Genomic DNA, 17047 nt, shown 5'->3' with positions numbered 1-17047 from the left:
GCCTGGCATGGAGTAGGCACTCCATCAACGTCCGAGGGTGAACAAGCGGAGGAATGCGCTGTGGCCTGGGAGTTCAGACGTTAGTGGGGGAAGCCTTACTGAGGGCTGAGTGCCCAGGGAAAGATTCATGGGGAGGCAGGCCTGAGAGGTCCTGTAAAGAGACGGTCACCAGGGGCTGTTAATAGCAGGGACAGCAGCCTGAGCGAGGCACAAGGGTGGGAACACACAGGCAGGTGGTCTGGGCGACTGTGACTTGAGTGGGTCGGCTGGGGTGGAGGAGAACACTGGGAAGAAGGTGGTTGAGAACCTAGAGCGATAGTTTATAGGTGACTGACTTAAGGGCAAAAGGAAGCTCTCTGCAGGGGCTGATGGTAGTGATGCCCTAAACCCACTGTTTGAGAGAGGCTGACTGGGTGGAGATTTCCCAGGCAGAGAGAGACCCATGGAAAAGAGGCTAAATGGTCCAGACAAGGGTGATGAGTTGTGGACAGGAAGGAGGAAAATGATAAAGGAAGGGTCAATGAAACTTGGTCTAGGGAAGTTTCCTCTTTGCTCAGTGCCACGCGGCAGGGGGTGGGAAGGAGAGGGAGCAGATCTAGAACCCGCGGGGGCTTCCCACTGGACTCCCGAATCAGTGGTCCTCCCACCGCAAAGCAGCCCCTCTGTGGGCCCGGGGACGCCCCGTCTACGACAGACAAGAGCCACAACCCAGGATGACGCCTGCATGGGTTCCTGAGTGGAGACCTAGTCCACCACTTCAATCCAGACAGTGAGAAAGTTACACACAAATAGCACAGGACACCTGCATTTCAGAGGTAGAATCTGAGTTTGAACCTTCACACAATGAGGAAATAACGCTTCCTCTGCTGGCCATACATAGTTTTTGTGAAGATGAGATGGGATATAGAACATTTTTCTAGCTTAAAAACAATTTATGAGTGTTGCTATCACAAAGAACAAAATATATTTGCAAGAATTTCATCTCCCTTTCAGTGCACAGACCTTCCTACAGAGAGACGGGCACTGGGTGAGCAGCCCGGAGGGGCCTGAGCCTGCAGGGTGAGAGGGGACTGTTAGCAGCAGGGGGTATATACGCATGGTATGGAAACGGTTCTGTGGCCCAGTGCAAAGGGAATCTGCCCAGCCTTGCACATAGGAGGTGCTCGCTAAACACTCACTAATGAGTTTTTGATTGTCAACCACTCCATTTATGTTCTGTCTTGACCACTCTCCAGCGCTGTGTTAGAAAAGTGAAATAACATAATGCAAATGGACAGCAAGAATATATTGCTCCTTCCCTGTTCCTCCTTTCCATAATTCCTGCCCACACACTCAGTCATCTCCTTTACATTAGGTCTTCAGGCCTCTCTCCTCCGGTGTCCTATGTATATCCCTGCCCAAGTAATTCTGCGAACATGCAGCTCCCATCACATCACGCCCTTCAAAAAGTCCTCGGGGGTGTTGGGAGCTATGAAGTCAGGAGCTGTTGAGGTGACATTTCTTTCCACTGCTGGTGTTTCTCCCGGGCGGAGGGAGAGCGATCACTTGTGACGTCCTGCTGTGTCTCCCCCACTTCACTCATTTCTCCCCTTGGGTGACAGGAGGAAGACAGCTTATCTCAGCGGTCAGTCTGGAAGGTGACACTGGCACCTACCCACTCCTCCGCCCTTCCTGTGGGGAGCAAAGGACCTGCAGGAAGTAGGTGTTCTCCTGTGCCCCCCCCCCATGTCCAAGGACTTGCAGGGCTGCCCTTTCCACTGCTGCCCACTGCTGGGAGGGCACATCTGCCTGGAATCCAGCATTAGGAAGCCTACGTGGCTCTCCTGCAAAGACGCTTCCTCCAATGCGGCCTTTTTCAGCTGTAAAGGTGACATCCCTGTTTTTGTCTATATCCGTCTTTCCTCTGTTTCTCAGCGGATGCAGTCCTCAGGCTGGGATGATGGGCACTTTTCATTAGATGCCCCTGCAAACTCCTGCAAACACTTTTCCATTGTCTATGAAAATAAGCAGAGTCCTCAGCTTGGCATCTGAGGTTTTACACACACACAAAAAGGGCTCATCAAAAAAAAAAAGGACTCATCAACTTTCTGGGCCTAGTTTCTGACTATGCTGTTCCCTGGACCAGACCTCAGAGAAACCACCACTCTGGGCTCCTCTGGAATCCTGGAAACGTTTCGTGTTCCCTCTCTTCCACATGCTACCCTCGGGAGACTCCTTCAGCCCCCCGCATTAGGCCCAGCGAAATTCTACCCACCTACCCATCCGATAAGCCCAGGCATATGCCCCCTTCCCTAGGAGCCTTTCGTGACCCTGAGGGACCCGATCTCCCTCTTCCGTGCCGGAGTTTTCGTTCTGTTTCCTCTGCCAGGAACCTCTCCTCCTGCCCACTCCGCCCTCCCCCTGCGTGTGCCTTATCTGACCACCACTTATCTCTGAGCTCTCCACGGGATGCGGGATGCCTCTGCCTCCGAAGCCCCCCTGAGCCCTCAGGAGTGTCGGGTGGTCCTCCTAAGTGCTTCCATAGAACCCTCTATACCGCTAGATACATGAAAGTAAAATGCTCTGCCTACTTGTATCAACAAGTTTATGAAGGAACATAGACAACGCTTACAATTACGCACAGGCCTAAAGAGAGCAGAATTGCCACTCTGGATGGCAAATTGCCTCGACCCACATAGAAGCCAAAGGGAAATGCTCATCGTGAATACAGGTCTCACCGGGGCAAGGCACTGAATGAGTAACTGGAATTAGCGAAGCCTTTCCGGAATTCTCTGTTCCCCCGGGGAAGGCTCCCTAGAAGAGGGGGTCATCCTATCAAGTGTCTAGCTTCTAACTGGTCAGTGAATTAAAGACATCGTATCATTAATTCAACTTCTCGGAGATTAATAAGCGGCCGAGACTCCTAGTTCCGGGATTTAACCAGCGAACGGGGTGCACCCAGGCCACCCAGAATAAATCTGACGAGGAAGGGGTCTCGGCACTCCACCTCCCCCACCTAATAAGCACAAATGCCAGAAAGTGGTGTTCAGGCAACAGCAGGTTGCAGCTCAAATGACACGTCTGAATATTGAGGCCACTGCATTTTTCTCACTGGCTTGAAGCTTGGGAAGTCTGATATGCCTCTTTGAAGTCTGCTCAGTGCACAGGGAATGTGTGGATTTTCTGGGGCCTCTGACAATATGGGGAGAGATAAGACCTTCTTGGGCTCAAGTATCAAGAGGCTTTTTCAACCTTATAAACACTGCTGGGAAAATGAGGAGAGCTGAAACACTGAGATTTTTTAACAGGAAGTGTTGAACCTGTCTTGCTTCTGAGTTTAGGCTACAAAGAACAGACGCAAAGATTATTCTTAGGGGACGGTGAGGCAAGCCCCTGGGCAGGGGAGAGATTGATGGAAATTGTGCAGGAAGGATTTCTGCCTGAGGGGAGGCCCTGGGTCAGCCCTAAGAGCACATAGCCACTATACTTCCTCATTTCTCCAATCAAAATGCACTGGACAAAGCATCTTGTCCCCATTCCTTTTCTCACGTCGGGTCATCACCACCACAATCCTCACACACATTGAACTGACCGCATTCAAGGGGGGCTAGGGTGAACCCGTGATCTGGCTGGCACAGTACCGATTTGGGTGAGCCACTTGGCCACAGCGCCGTAGATCTCATCCAGGATGAGGATGACCACGAGGTTGATGATGACCGCTGTCGCTGTCACTGTCACCCGGACATTGGAGCGTGTGTCCTTGTTGAGAGACAGAGCTGCTGCAGTTGTGATACGGTAGACAATGACCGCAAAGACTATCGAGAAGGTCAGGGCGATCTGGAGAGGAAAAACAGGGAGTGTCACGCACCCGCAGACAATTACTGAGCACCTACGGTTTGCTCACCCGATAATATTATTTGCTACATCAGGTATTATTAATTGGGAGTCCACTGGCGGGCAAAAGGGAACTGCAAACCCTCCAAATGCTCGTGCAAATTCCGAGGATAGGTGCAGTTTTCAGGAGAGAGTGTTTCCCATTTTTAGCACACACAAAGAGCTAAGAATGGAAATGCTGGGCGCCACGGTGTGTAAGATACACACAATGTGAGTTCTTTCATTAGGGAGCTTTTGATCTAATATGGAGAGATGGATTCCTAGTAAACCATAGTAAGTCATACCTGAGAGTGTATCAAGTGCTAGATGAAGAATGTAGTTGTTAAAGGGACTGAGAGTACAGAGGAGCCTGCAGCTCCGAGAGCTCAGGGAGTGGTCTGCGGGGCAGTGCGGTTTAAACGGGGTCTCAGTGAAAGGAAATGAGCCGTGGCAGGGGTCTGACTGAGAGGGGCTGAGTGGGAGCCTGAGCGGTGGGTGCAGGAAGGCTGACCAAAGGAGAAGATAGGAAGAGAAAACAGGACTGAGAGTTTTACAGTCTCAGTCCTCAGGGTGAACAAAATATCACCCTACACTTCACTACCAGGCAGTTTGAAATGGAGGACTGTTCTGGCCAGATAGCTCTGTTGGTTATGTCGTCCCAAAGCACAGAGGTTACTGATTTGATTCCTGGTCAGGGCACATACAGGAACAGAACAATGCTCCTCTCTCTCTCTCTCTCTCTCTCTCTCTCTCTCTAAAATCAATAAATTGAAAAAAAGAAGAAAAAAAGAAACAGAGTATTCAGATTTCCCAGTTGGTGCTGAAATCTCTCACTGCTGTGTTTAAAAGGAAAGTTTAGCAGCCTCTTGACCTCGAAGGGTCTCCCATCTCCTCTTTCTACAATTTAAGAATAAGAAGGCATCTCCCAGGCCACTCCCTCTCCTCTGCCATCACAGCCAAGGAAGGGTCATTCCCTGTCACAGGTCTATCTGGAGAAGGAAGGGCCCTGAGTTAGCCTCTTAGATGGGAGCAGAAGGGAGAAAGGGAGCAGCCAGGTGTTCAACCTGCTCAGGGAAAGATACTCATCTGTATCAGTCAAGTGAAGTCTTTCTTAAAATTATTTTTGCAAAGGAGGCTGTATGGGTCATATCTCTTCTTGGGGCAGGGGCTGGTGAGGTAGGGGCAGGGGCTGGTGAGGTAGGGGCAGGGGCTGGTGAGGTGGGGGCAGGGGCTGGTGAGGTAGGGGCAGGGGCTGGTGAGGTGGGGGCAGGGGCTGGTAAGGTGGGCGCTGGCTGTGGAGGGCTAAAGAGAAACATGGGGAGAGAAGAGAGCAGATAAAAAGGTTCCCTCTGCAATAAACAAACTGCACATGCTCTCCCCGAAAAGGGGGTTCAGGCTTGGCAGTGCTTTGCAAGCTGTGTGAATGACACTCCGGTGGGCTGCGAACGGGGAATGGGTTGCAGATGTGCCTGAGGTATGGATGTCTGCAGATCTCTGGAGGTATCCGGATGGGCTGAGGCCTGGGGTGTGCTGGTGGCAGCCTCAGCTGTCTACCCCCATGGGCTTTACAATGATTAGTGTTTGCCCTGTGGGCTGCTGCATGAAAAGAACCCTTCCTTAAGGAAGAGAGCACAGCAGTACTCTCTGGGTAGAAAGAGGGTGTACATGTGGGCATGTGTGTGCGCTCACACATGTGTATGTCCAGGCAGAGGAGAGGTGAGGTGGGAAAACCACTCTGTGGGAGGCCCCTCTTCTGATGCTGGGTTGGGCTGGAGCAGCAGAAACCCCAGCCTCCAGGATGAGGGTGGACCGACGACCATGGAAGTGGGAAACCTGGACATGACATCACCACGCTCCAATGGTGTAGACATTTTTACTCCCTGTTCCTCTGGGATTGTCACTGCCAGACAGTTGGGGCCTGGAAAACGTGGTGTGAGATTCTTTTTCCCCCAAATCACTTTTGCAGTGAAGACCCATGATGAAAATGATGATGACGCAGGGACGACCAGGGCATCGAAGTGTGTGCATGCTTGTGTTTGTGTGTGCGTACGTGCATGCGTGCGTGTGCGCAGGCGTGTGTGTGTGTGTGTGTGTGTGTGTGTGTGTGTGTGTGTGTGTGTTTGGGGCTGAGTTTGGGGAAATGACTGGGGGAAAAACAATGGCAAAAGCAACCCTCACTTCGGAGTCCTCGTGGTGGTACACGGAAAATGAGTGGGCAGGAGCCCAGTGTCTGTCTTCCTTCTCCAAGAGGCCCAGGTGCTAAACCGGGGCAGGAAGAATGCTCTTCCTGGTTACACACAGTGTGATCCCTGGGACCTGCTCCATCAGCTGAGAGCTTGCTAAACATGCAGAATCTCAAGCACAGTTCCAGACCTGCTAACTCAATATGCTCTTTAACAAGATGACTATGCAAGTTCTAGGGGCGCTGTTCTCCCACTTGGGAAATCCCCTCTTCCCACCCTGCCTACCTCCCTAGCCCTGCTGCTAACACGGCCCTCCCCAGCCCTCTCAGGCTATTCTTTGCGACCTAACAGCTCTGGTCTTGATTTTCCATCCCGTTATAGAAATTAGGTTCTGAACCTCTCCTCCGGTGTCTCCTACAAGCAAACCACTGTGCTGGATGTATCTCATGTTTGTGATCAGTCTCCCCCAAAGAGGCCAAAAGCAGGGAGTGGTCTTGTGTGCCATTCACAGAGGTGCCTCAGGTGTGGAACCTGTTTGGTACAGATGTGCTGACCCCCTGTACATGGTCATGTTATCATGTGCCCTGTAGCTTTTGGCATCTTCCTAATTAACTTATTTTCTCACTCAGTCATTCATAAAAGATGTCTTGAGAACCAACTACCATATTTCTCCATGTATAAGATGTACTTTTTTTTCAAAATATTTGAAGTCTAAAAACTGGGTGCGTCTTATACAGTCAGTGGTTGTAGATTTTTTTACTTGCATTTCCCGCTTTTTCGCATTTGTTTTTGCACTCATTGTTGAAGACAATGATTTGTCGTCAGACACAGAGGAGGACAAGCGGATGGGAGTGTTGACAGTGGTGAGCGGTTGTATGAATTTTATGATGAATAAAACTTGAACTCAATAACTTTATGTAATACATTTTTTTTCCCAAATTTCAGACCCCAAAATGAAGGTGCATCTTATACATGGGGAAATATGGTATGTGCCAGTCACCATTTTCGGTGTCAGGGATATACTAATGAACAAAACAGAAATGTTTTGTATGTCGACCTTCCGGTGGGAAAGGGTAGACAATAAACTAATAAATAGGTAAAATGTATAGTATGTCTGGTATGATAATTACTATGGAAACAAATAAAGCAGAACAGGTACATAGCAATTTAAAATAAAGTGGTCAGAAAATGCCTCAGTGGGAAGGTGACGTTTCCACAAGGCTTTAATTGAGCAAGGGCAGAGTTGAAGTGGGGGATGGGTGGTGGAGAGGAGGGTCAGCCCTGTAGTATGAGGGTGTTTGGCATCTACATCTCATGAATTTCAAGCAGAGGAGTGACATGATTGAACCTCTATTTTTTTTACAAAGATCAGCAGGGAGGTCAGTAAGGAGGCCATTGCAATAATCTAGGCAATGCAGAAGGGTTTCTGATGGCTGGTTCCGATTCCACAAGTGTAAGTAAGTGTTGGTCCTGGGTGTGGGAGGCAAGCTCAGGCTCTTGGCTCTTGAGGAAGGGCATGGCCTCTGATCATCATCTGCCTTATAAAAAGAAAACTCAAAGAAGGTTACTTCAAAAAGAAAAGAAACTTGAGCTCAATGTATTGGGTTGGCGAAGAAAGAGAAAATGTATCTTTGTCCATGTTGTGGCCTCTGTTGCGGTAGGGGAAGAGGGACACAGCATGTGGCATTTCTTGGCTCTTGTCATCCTCTGAAAACACCCCCAGCTATTCCGGCGGACTGGCATCCCTAAAACCGTCCTCATGGCTGTGGTCCTGGCATCTTCTGCCAAGGTTTAGTCACAGGGGGCGGAGGAGGGAATGATATGTGACACTCTAGTTTGTTGCCCAAATTCCATAACAAAACACTTCTATAAACACCTCTCTGCCCCCTTGATCTCATGCTCCACACACTGCTCTAGGGAAACATCCTGGGCCTCTCCTGGGATGAATCAGGCTATGGACGGCCCATGGCCACTTCCCTGGGACAGGGTTCTGTTTCCCTCTTGCTCCCTCTTCTACTAGAACATGATTTTCTCTGCAGTCCTGTATGTGGGGAATTGGGTGGGTTTAGTTCCGTCATCTTTATTCTGAGAATGTAGCCCTTTGGAATTTCAATTTAATTTGGTGGGGACTTCCTGTTAGAATTCCCACTTTCAGCCAGCCATTCCCCTGGTTTCTACCACCAAAACCGAAGCCACTGGCCAAGAATAGGAAAATGTCCTCTAGGTAAAAGGATCTCCCATTTCCCCTTAGAGTTTAGTCTCATTATCTTGTCAGCCCTTGAGGCTTTAAGAAAATAAAAAAATAAACTTACTCAGTATATATTTATTTTTGTTATTTTCATCAAGATGGGATGTTACAAATATTCTAACCTGTCACTCCTGGAGATAGAAGTATTTTGCTTATCTATTTTCTTATGTATGTAGGTATTTTTTATCTTTAAACTCCTTGAGGGAGGGATTATTTTGTTTTGTTTTCTGCTCTATCTCCAATGCCTAAGAATAGTGTCAAGCACATAGTTGGCACCCATTAAATATTTCTTGAATGAATGAATAATCTCTGACAACAATATGCATATTGTGGGAGGCTTTGAAGTGCTAAATTAAACTTTATATCATTCCAGCTTAACACATTGCAATTCACCACATGTTGTTGAATAAATTCTACATACCTTGCTCTTGTTAAGCCATGGGAAGGTAACAAACTTCTAAGCTCTGGCAAGGCACCCATCACCTCTTCAGTTCATATGTGAAACAAGCTATTGGATTAGATGCCTCCTTCACTTTTTAAATTTCTGAGACTAGGTCATAGTTCTTGTCCTCAGTGGTCAGAATGGCAATAATAAGGTGTTGGGCAAATAAAATGTATTATGCTCACTTTGTTAAAGATGGCGCTGCCCATATAGAAGCTGTAGCCCAGGTGATATTAATGTGTGTTGGGGGCAGGTTGTGGGCAGGCAAGATCCTTGTAGCCTGGAGCTTGGTTTTAGGACTAAGCCTTTCCCACCCTTTTTGATGTGGGGTGGTGCAATCCCATCATGCCCCAGATAAGTGACTTCGTATTAGAGACTTCCCTATTTTGTATATTGCATTAAAGATTTGGATTTCTACACTATAAAATGGGGACAGAACGGGAGCTTGCGCTCTTGGTTCCTGAGATTAGCATGAGAGAGCAGAGAGAGCAGACAGGAGAGCAGAGAAAGGCCACGTGGAGGAGGCCAGGGGAAGCAGCCAAGATGGCGGAGTGTTGAGTGAGAGGCCAGTTAGTGCAGAGTTTGTGCAGGGAGAAGGAAGGAGATGGGGAACAGAGGGGAATAAAGTCTGGTGAACTAGAAACCTTTGATTCTAGGAAACTCGGATAAGTCAGTAGCTTTGTGAGCACTGAATGAGAGGGTTTTGGAGCCCAGTGTATGTTTTTACTTGCCCACCGGGTGCAAGCTAGGATTAAAATGATGGCCCACCAGCTTTTGGCTCTGCTATTTCTTTGCCGACTGTCCGAATCCAATGCGAACCTGCATGGGCCAGGCAGATGTGGTAGTGGCCGTGGCTGCTGGCTTTATATAAGGCTGATAATAATCTCAGGCCAGAATCAGAGTTCCCCATGGCCAGCAAGTCCAGAAAATTATAACCATTTCAGTTCCATTTTTTTTTTTTTTGAATAAGCAATCTCTCCCCTACCCCATAACTAAGGTATAGTCCTGCTTGGAAATACTGTAAGAACACCACTCCCCTTTGTAAAACAGAATCTCCAGTTTTGAATACTAGAAGGAGACTTCCCATAAAGAGGAAGGAGATGTCTCAGTGTCCCACGTTGAGTCCTCCAAGTTTCACTCTTTGTTCTTTTCAGCAAGATGGGATGTTACATATACCCTCAAATCTTCATACCTCAGTTACTGTTGGCTCACTCATCTTGGCTCCCAAGACCAACCTGCTAACATAACACTTCATCTATATGACTCAAATATGAATCACAGACCCCTTCCTCACCTTCCCTGACACAGCTGATACCATGTGTCAGGTATGTCAGGCTCTTTCAAACTTGCAGGGAAAATACAGAAAAATAAACACAGAAACTATAGGGAAACTGAAGACTCAGCTTCTAAAGCCCAGGCTGGCTGCCTCCTGTGGCTTCCAGCTTCTGTTCTACTCCACAGACCATCAGAGAGAGCCAGCCCACAGCTGACACAGGCTGCCACCATCCTGTGGCCATCTTACCTGATTACTTCTTCCAAGATCTTGGTCTGTACCAATGTGGAAAGTACTGTCCCACGACCTAGCCCCCTGTGAGTTCCAAGTTCAAACATCTGTGGTCAAGGCTGGGAAGATAGAACCTCTTTCTACTCTCTTCTTTCTGAGAAGATGGAAACTCCTCCCCTAGCCACAGAAGGCCACTGACTCCTTCCAGGTCTGGTTTTCTGTCTGAGAAAATCACCTTCCCCTCTTCAGGTGACTGATACCAGCAATGGCTTCCCTATCAGATAAGATCCTGTCCTTCTACACAGGGACTGTGGCTTCATCTTTATTAGCCCCTCATTATTCCCTCACATAACAGAACAAACACACCCACATTATTCATTTAACAGGATCTAACAAGCATAAGTCATAGGCAGGTGTTCCCTCAAGGAATTTACCATGAACAAGATGGAGACGAAGTTTATCAGGTAACCTGGGAAACGATCTTTCCAGGTCAGCTTATCTTCATCATCATCCTGGGGAGAAACAGAAGAGTAGAGACAATCAGAGGGCACAAATAACAAATAATAATTTTCTCTTAATCTGCATTAATTTGCATATCATTAATCATTCATCACTTCACACTGGTATTTTTCTAGTCTCCGATGCCTTACCTTCCATATTAACAATCTCTCTCCTAAATTTGTGATTTCTAGATAGCCTGGAAAAACTGGTGAAAAGACAAGATTTGAGTTCAGCCTCATTCTGGGCTCAAGTTTTAAAGAGTTCAACCACTTATCAGCGGTGTGATCTTGAGCATATCCCTTAACTTTTCTGACCCTCTATTTCTTCATCGTAAAACAGTCAAAGTTGCAACTCCCGTTTTGCCTACCACACGGGATGGTTTTATTTGTTTGTTTTATTTTAATGAGAAACATGTGAACATGGAAAAGCAAGGGATAAATGACATATACAACCCAATCACAGGGCAACATCCTAAAATAGATCATTCTTTAAATAAAACATCAAATGTAGATTGTAGTAAGTGTACAAATTACCCACAAGTTTTGTTCTTCAAAAGAACCTTCGTGTGCCGTCATTTGTTTACTCCACAGTGACTGTGTTCTTTCCTGGTCACAAACACAGACATCTCTAGGTACAGGTTAAGCTGATGCCTTGCAGCCAGCTGGGCTGAGAACCCCACCTTTTCCCATGAGACAGGGTCCAATGCACCCAGGACACCCTTTGGGACAACTGTATGACTGACCAGAGTCCTCGAGCATCCTCTGAAGACCCTCATATGGTTGGGTGATGCCAACAAGCTGTGTATGTGTGGTGAAAATCCCTGCCACTTAATTCTTATATAATGTCAGTCCATGTACTTGCTTTCTCTGAGCTGAAGTTCTACAGAATTAGAAGATACAGGCTTGTTGTGAAGATCATGGGAAGCCATGTTTGTAAAGACCCCACAAAAGCTGCAGAGCACTCTAAGTTGGTGAGGTAGGAGTCCTGCATTCCTGCCGTGTATCCAAATCAAACAGCCAGCGCACGTACCGGTCCCCCTCCTCTAGTCTCTCTTCCCTCTCCCCTGCTAGTTCAGAACACACCTGATTTGGCTCTAGCAACAGTGCCATCTAGCCTTTGAAAGCTTGTACTGTAGGCTAAGGACCTTCTTGGCCTAGAAGACAGCTTTTCTCAAGATCTTTCTATGTACCTACTGTGTGCAGACCTTGGTGCCAGGAATGAATGGTGAGAGACAGAAGAAAGTGGACATGACCACTGCCCCGGGGGGCCTCCCAGTCTATGAAGACGGAGGCCACACCCACATACCAAAAGCTTCAGGAACACTCGCCAATGTGGGAAGGAGGATCATCTGAGGCAGGAGCCTGTGGGGAACTCAAGGGAAGAAATGATGTGTCTTTCTTACAGCATGTCTGGAACTGAGCACAGGGGTGAGGCGGCTTAATAAACGGGGGTGGAAATGAGCGCTAAGGCTGAAGGCACTGAATAATTGGCACTTTTATTTACAGATGATATAAACAAGGGATACTCAATTTCTCACAGACTTCGCGATGGAATCAGGTCTCTAGACTCTTAGCCCAGCAGACTTTCCATCACACAATTGAGAACAAGGTAACTACAGCTCGTGGCCACTCCGAATGAGTGAGACCACATAAATCCACTTCTGTTGGTATTGGAGCAATACTTATTCATATATATATTTTTTAAATCAGGCCAAACATCAAAAGGGAGTAGTACTTCTTTTTGCTTCAGTATTAATTCCTAGTTTTACTCAAATTAAGCGATATTTTCCTTTAAGATTTTGATAAGGAAACAGAAGATGGGCTGGGGGAGAACAATACTCAGTAGGTACTCTGAAAAGAAAAACAGGGGGTTTGTGACAGGGCTCTTCCTGAAGTCTCCCTCGTCACAATGGAGTTTTGATGATTCTATGGCTCTTCTATCTGTTCTCTAGACTAGAGATGGAAAGTTCTATCTTAAAACACAGCAAACCAGATGTGTTCTGAAATATCACCGGTGATTAGAAAAGAGAGAACCCCAGTTCATAGGCTCTGTGTACCAGTTGCTCCATCAGGGGCTTCATGAGAGAAGAGCAGAACTGGGAGAGGTAGAAAGCTCTGTGCCTGGTCCCTGAGAAGAGGGGAAGGGGTGAGAAACATCGGGGTGAGACCGGGTTCGGGACGGCCCTCCCAGCAGAGTTGGACAGTACTGGAAGAAGTGGGGGGCGGGAAGTATGAGCTGAGCATCAGGAAATATGGCCCAAGATGGAAAGGGCTCAAATAAACAAGTACAACTGGAGAGGATGACTAACAAACCCATGGAGGAGTCAGGCATCTGAGACGGTTTTGGTTAAGGTTTCCCGCCGAGTGGTTGCCCACCTTCTACAGGTCAGGGACCATGGGGAACGAGATGTCTCTGGACCCATCTCTACCCTGCAGTGACAGCTTTGTCCTGAAGAATGAGTTTTGGTTTATTTCCACTCAAGTTCCACTCAACAAACACAGTCTGAGCAGCTGGGAGGGCAAGGCTCTGTACTAGATACTGAGGGCAAGGCTAGATACCAGAAGAAGCTCAGAGCCCACCACGGAAACTAGGAAAGAGATTTCAGAGCTAATCCCGGTGAGGAAGGTGGCACCACTATTTAACATAAAGTCAGACATAAGTAAAGAGCAATTGACTTGGTTTTCCTCTCAAAGCAATTATCTTAAAGAAAAATACTCATTTTGGCACAGTTGTTCTAGTGTTTGTTGAGAAATCACCCCTTCTCATGTTTACACTGACGAACTCTTTTTCTCTGGAAGTCACAGTTTCCATCTCATACACTGAGACACTATCCAAACATAAGAAGTATAAGAGAAACGCAGAGATTACCAACTGCCTTCCAAACTCCCAAAGTTACTGGTAAAGATGATGGTGAGTAAAGCAGACTTCATGTATAATTACTGGTTCTGATAACAGAAGCTAATTAAAACTCACTGGCACGTTAAAGAAGTGAGGCTTTATGGCAAAATGCTGTTAATTTAACTATACTCTGCATAATTGTCACATAACCCGCCTGTGGGATAATGAAAAGAGACATAGCCTTGATACCAGAGCATCTGTTTAACTCAGGGCTCTTATAGGAAATTTCCAGGACCTCAGGTTTTTTTTCCAGAACCTCATCTGTAATTATACTAGATATCTGTAAAATGGTAATATCTGTCAACACCAAATTACCGTGAATTTTATATGAATTAGCCAACCTATGGAGAGGGCCATGCGGAGCACCTGCACACAGAGGTAGATGAGAACACTTAGTGTTTCCCTTTCCTTTCAAAACAGAGATGACAACACTCATCTCGCCTAAGTGGCAGAGGTATTGTGCCCATGACATGAGTGAATGCCTGTGAGAGAGCTTTGTAAACTGTAAGGCGTCACACAAAAGTAAGGTCTAATCAGCTTTGTGATATATCCAAAGTAAGTGATTAGGAAGCACTTAGCTAATGTTGCCATTGTTAAGACATAAGCTGAGCTGTCACCTGTGTTAGTTTCTTTGTCTCCTCCATTCTGTTTCTGTCCCTGAACTATCGCTCCTACTTCGAAGCTTCCAATAGCAAGTTGCACAGTGATCCTCACAGAAAACCACGGAATTGCCCTTTTGAAATAGATTTCTATTCAGAATGTACATTCTTTGTACTATCTTTGAAGCTTCTCTGTATACATGCCTATACACTTCTCTGTATACACACATGCATATACACTCCACACTCAGTTTTCCCTATTACATTGTATGGGTAAAATTTTCACAACCAATGAACAAATACTATAAGTTATTTTTAACTAAAGTTCATCCTCTATTTGTATTTTCTTAGTTTTTACCCCCTGGCCTTTTTCTGTTCTAGGATCCTATCCAAAACATTATATTTAGTCATCATGTCTCCCTAGGCTCCTCCAGATATACAGTTTCTCAGACTTCCCTTGTTTTTGATGACCATGACAGTTCTGAGGAGTACTGGTCAAGATTAGTATAGAATGTTTCTCCATTCGGGTTTGTCTGAAGTTTTTCTTATAATTAGATTAAAGTTGTAGGTTTGGGGGAAGAAGACCACAAAGGTAGAGGGCCATCTTCATCCCTTCATATCAGAGGCACAGGCTATAATATGACCTGTCACTGATGATGTGAACCTTAGTCACTTGGTGGATGTGCTGTTGACCAGGTTTCACTACTGTGAAGTTATTTATTAAACTTTTTGTTTTTCATTAAACTTTTTTATTAGATCTTGTTTATTCCTTTTTAGAGAGAGAGAGAAAAAGAAAGAAAGAAAGAGGGAGAGAGAGAGGGAGAAGAGGGAGGAGCAGGAAGCATTAATTCCCACCTGTGCCTTGACCAGGCAAGCCCAGGGTTTCAAACTGGTGACCTCAGCATTCTAGTTTTGATGCTTTATCTACTACACCACCACAGTCCCTTTCCATACTTTAGTCTTTTAAAGGATGTCACTATCTGCAGTCCACATCAAAGGAATAGGGTGTTATACTCCACCTCTTTGAGTGGGCAATGTCTACAGATTCCCCTAGATTTTAATCCCAATTTTCATATTTTGAATTTGTTTAAATCGGGCTGTAGGAAAGAGTTATTCACTCATACCAGTGTTAAACCAACACAGATTAAAGATGATAAATTCCTAGTTATCAGTAAGAATCATGCTTGGGGCAGGTTTGGGAATGAAAGGACGCAGGTTAAGGTCCTCTTTATTTGGGGAAGCCGACAAGGGGCAGGAAGCTGAGCACTGTCATCGTCTCCGGTAGCTCTTCATCATCATCAGCCTCAACAGCTTCAGCTACAAACAAGCCGGTCAAGAACAGATTGTGTCAGACTGGTTTCTATTAAAATGTTTGTACATTGAGCCTACATTCCCGCAAATATTTTAGAGACAGTGTCAATGAGAGTAAACAACAATGGATTCGGAAATACTACTGGTATATAATGAAGAGGTAAAGACAGGCTTCAGTGCCTCATCTTTACATCTTAATTAGCTGAGCAAGCTTGGGCAAATTATCTAATTTCTCTGTGCCCTTCTAGCTTTATCTCTACTGGGATGGCTGGTAAACCTGCTCGACTAAGCACTCAGAGAGTATAGCGCATTTGTGAAAGTGCTTGGAAACTCCCAAGTTCTGTACAACTGTGAGTTATTACTACTCCTGTTTCTAGACAAGAAGCAGTCACTTAACCTCAGCTAATTAAGCATTGTGCTTGCACTGGCACTGGGGTTATGCAGAAGAATAGCTCACATTCTCTACCTTAAGGAACACTGTAGCTACTAAGAAGAAACTGAGAAAGATGAACACAAATTATGACGCGATATGACACATGTCACAGGAACATAGAGGAGAGAATGACTATCTGCCTAGGGGAATAAGGGATGACTTCAAAGACGAGGGGATATTTCACTTGTGACTAAGGGATTATAAGAGTTTTTTAGGATGAAAAGAGGAATGACGGTGTCCCAGAGAAAGTGCCATGCTCAAAAGCACTGTGCTATCGTAACATATAGTACTATCAAGTGCTTCTGAGTAGTCAGAGGGTAGAACAGTTGTAGACAGCAGCAGGGTTTGAGAAAGGGTCAAAAATTAAACCATATGACCTTCCTATCTCACTTGGAGAGATGCCTCTGCCCTCCTATTGGCTACCAGTCTCCACCTTCCCTTTGGCTCTCACCCTCTTCTCAAGGACCTCACTCTTCCTTATCTTAAACTAGTGTTCTCATACTTGAACATGCATCTTCAAGATCATCTATAGTAGTTGTTACAACAAACTTCTGGGCTCCAGCTTCAGTACATCTGGCATGGGCCTTAGAATTTGCATTTCTAACAGTTTCTAGATAATGCTGGTCTACTGATGCTGCTGGTCAGGTGACCACATTTTGGTAACCACTCTCTTAAATTTCCTTTCTGCTGAGCATTGCCATCCACCTACAAACACACTGAACAATTAGAGCTACCACTTTTTAATTGCTTCTGATGCTACTGACAATCAGCTAAGTACCTTAGATATCTCCCATTTAATTCTTGCAATAACCTTTGAAGTTGTGATTATTACCCTCATTCTATAGCTGCGGAAGAAAGTGAGCTCCCGAAGGTTAAGAAGCTTGACCACAAGCTAATAAGTTGCAGCTCTGGAATCGCTGTGCTGGAGTCCAGTGCTTGCACACAACAGCCTCCCAGGTGATGCTGCCTCTCCAGGGTTCTGTCATCTAAATAGGTAAGTGGACCAAAGAGTAGCCACAGCATAGGACACCAGCAGAGAGCGGTGCCAACAAAGCCAAGGGAGGGACATTTCAGGA

The 17047-nt window shown here is 46.2% G+C and overlaps 1 protein-coding gene across 3 annotated transcripts in view; it reads right to left on the bottom strand.

Annotated features, from left to right (window-relative positions):
- Nucleotides 1-17047, bottom strand: part of ANO2 (anoctamin 2) — a 348314-nt gene that overhangs the window by 69555 nt on the left and 261712 nt on the right. For all 3 annotated transcript variants that reach the window (XM_066261651.1, XM_066261659.1, XM_066261667.1), the window contains 2 exons: nucleotides 10664-10741; nucleotides 3621-3816 (listed from right to left, as the gene is read on the bottom strand). In XM_066261651.1, the coding sequence (XP_066117748.1) occupies nucleotides 3621-3816; nucleotides 10664-10741 (274 nt within the window). The remainder of the gene's footprint in view (nucleotides 1-3620; nucleotides 3817-10663; nucleotides 10742-17047) is intronic.

Source organism: Saccopteryx bilineata, chromosome 1 (genome assembly GCF_036850765.1).
Source record: "Saccopteryx bilineata isolate mSacBil1 chromosome 1, mSacBil1_pri_phased_curated, whole genome shotgun sequence".
Classification (NCBI taxonomy): Eukaryota; Metazoa; Chordata; class Mammalia; order Chiroptera; family Emballonuridae; genus Saccopteryx; species Saccopteryx bilineata.
Note: the sequence above shows the minus strand (reverse complement) of the source record. Positions and strands in the feature narration are given on the sequence as shown.